This window comes from Anopheles bellator, unplaced genomic scaffold, assembly GCF_943735745.2.
Source record: "Anopheles bellator unplaced genomic scaffold, idAnoBellAS_SP24_06.2 scaffold00651_ctg1, whole genome shotgun sequence".
NCBI classification, from domain to species: Eukaryota; Metazoa; Arthropoda; class Insecta; order Diptera; family Culicidae; genus Anopheles; species Anopheles bellator.
In genome coordinates this window covers 1-2,693 of record NW_026684776.1, presented here as the reverse complement: position 1 = coordinate 2,693, position 2,693 = coordinate 1, and the positions used below count along the sequence as shown (strand labels likewise).

At 44.1% G+C, this 2,693-nt stretch overlaps 1 protein-coding gene across 1 annotated transcript; it reads right to left on the bottom strand.

Moving 5' to 3' along the window:
- Positions 1-1,022: 1,022 nt before the first annotated feature.
- Positions 1,023-2,648, bottom strand: LOC131214346 (uncharacterized). The gene has a single exon (XM_058208726.1). It carries the CDS (start codon positions 2,646-2,648, stop codon positions 1,023-1,025), a length of 1,626 nt encoding a protein of 541 aa, XP_058064709.1.
- Between the last annotated feature and the right edge of the window lie 45 nt (positions 2,649-2,693).

Here is a 2,693-nt window from a genome sequence, read left to right as displayed (position 1 = left end):
CTGGGGACAACCAAAACCACCACTAAGACCTCCAGTGCTAAAACCATATAAACACGCAGTTCAAGTCATTTACAGTGTTGTTAACAATTTTTGCGGGCCAATGAGAAAAAAACAGTTAGAAAGTAAACTGCAGCAACGGTTGAAAGACGAGGCGCGCACACCCCGTCCTCCTAGGAAGCTACGGAAGGCGTAACGCTTCATTGTCTTCAAATAAATGTTTCTAACGGAAACTTTCTCAAAGTGTTGCTATTTTTATTTCGTTTGCCAAGAAAGTCCTGGTTCCGTTTCTTCGTGTTCCGTTAGAGTTTGGTATCTTAGCTCGTTTGTTCAGATTTGTAGATCTGCGTCAGTGACATTAATGACGTCTCCGGAGACGGAGACGTCACTTACGCCGATATCGCATCGTTATCGTAGCGTGTGGACCGGGCTTAATGCCTCTTGTAGAAGTCTTGGTCGTTATTGGCAAAGGCTTGAGCAATCTATTTTCACAGTCCTTTCTTGATCTCAATCTCTGTTGATCTTTCTTGTTTTGCAATGCGCGAGAAAGGTGATCGCTTGGTCCGGACTATACGGTTTATGCATTAAAACATCCTAACTAAGCTCCCGGAGTTTTTGCCGAGTCTTTATACACATGTGTTGCCTTGCGTTGTCATGATGGAACACAAGACCTCTTGTGTTGGCCAATTCTTGTCGTTTCTGGTCAAACGCTTCAAACGTTTCAATTGTAGACAGTAGCGATCTGAATTTAGTATTCGGCCATGGCGACGCACGCCAGGAGCAGCTTGTTTGTAAACTAGTTTATAAACATAGCTTTAACTTATTAATATGTTGTCGTAGAAATTGATAATGGCCAATAGAATGTGACAAAAAATACAAGATATGCGTAAAAATTATTTTTATTAAAGAAAAAACCAAAAAGTGGACTAAATGTACATGTAATGCAACCTGAAAGTACTCATATAAATAATATCCTAATTTATCATTCAGCACAATGGAAACGGGCAACTAAACAGATTGTCCATTCAAATTTTACCATTGTAAATCGACACCGGAACGCTGATCTTTTCATTCTCAATATAAACTACAAAAAAAATATTTTGTTGTTGCAGACCGGTAGAATTAACGTGCTGGAGAGATGCGGTTACAACAACTTCCTGACCGGGACGAATATGTCCTTCTGATGGAGACAATCGAAAAAGCTGCCTATAATTGCAGTTCAGCTCAAAGTACTGCGATGTGTAGAAATTACTCTTGATCACGAACTGCTTCATTCGTTCTACCGATGCTTGAAACTCGAGTGCTGTCGGTCGGACTGACCACGATTCTCCACTTTCACGCTTCAGTATACCAAGCGCCTGTGTTCCAGATTCGCCAGGCGGCGAAAGCTGGCAATTGTTTGATACTGGCAAGCGAGCCGATGGGTTACCTTCCGCAGTTGCGTACATCGTCTTAAACAACGCACCGAATTCTTCATCTGCCATAGACAAATCAAGCATTGTATCATCCAGGGAACGATCAATAGTCAACACCAATTCGTACTCGCGAAACGTAAGAAACAGTTCATGGATCGTATCGAACAGATGTTCCGCAAAAAGATCCAAACCAGCCAACTCTTCTTCCTCACCGAACGGATTACAAATATGTGTCATAGCCTCTAGCTTAGGATCATTCACCTCTTTAGATTTAACCATCGCTATGTTGCGCCGAATTCGATGCCGTGTGGGTTCATCTCCCCACAGTATGTGTAAGTTTGTGACAGACAGCACCTCCACTTGTTTCTGAAGTATTTTTGAAATCTCCTGACGACCCGGTTTGAAAACCACCTTAATGTGAGCATAACTATTTGGGGAGATGACTGTTCGCCGCGGATGGACGTAGACGACTGAAGCTAGCAGCGCCTGATCAAGACTTTTCCGATCGATATCAATTCTGGCAAAAGCTGGAAGATTGCCCTTGTTGTAGAGTGAAAATGATTTCTCGAGTGGTCGTCCTAGGTGGCAGGCGTTGCCGAGCTCGAGGTACGGACCACCTGGTCCCTTCTGAATGCCTTCGATTTTAACTGATGCTTCTCCACCGTAACCGTAAAGGCTAACTATCCGTTGGGCATGCAAATCATTAGGCGGATGAAACGAAAGTACACCTACCGCCGGCCCAATAATAGTCGGACAAAAGTCAACGGTTATCGTACGACACTCTTGGCTTTGAAGAGTTAGCACTTCAGGGGCCCTCTGGTGCTCGACACTGTATAGCTGAAAGCCAGGCCCTGTAATAATTGCCCTCAATAGTATTTTTCGATCTGAGGTATTTTTGATCTGCAGTGTTCGTTTTTCACTTCGTCTGAGTCTGGTGCTGCCCCAAGACAGTTCGCTGTGGGTGGCTTTAAGTGGAAGCGATCCATCGCCACGATGCGTCCACTCAGTGCTTCCAGAGCATTGAGATGACGAACGAGATATCGGCGGAAACAAGCTATTTTTCTCAGTAATTTCGTATCCGCGAGCATGGCTATTCGCCTTTGGTGAGCTGAACGGCGAGCGGATCTGGTGAATTTCTGGCGATAAAAATGATTTTCGACCATCAGCAAAACTTTTCTCGCAGACAGCGCTACATTGCGAATGTTTTGGCGTTGAACGATATTTGTCGCAATCCATACCCACAGCGGACATTTGTAATCCTTCTGCACTGCAAACAGCCTT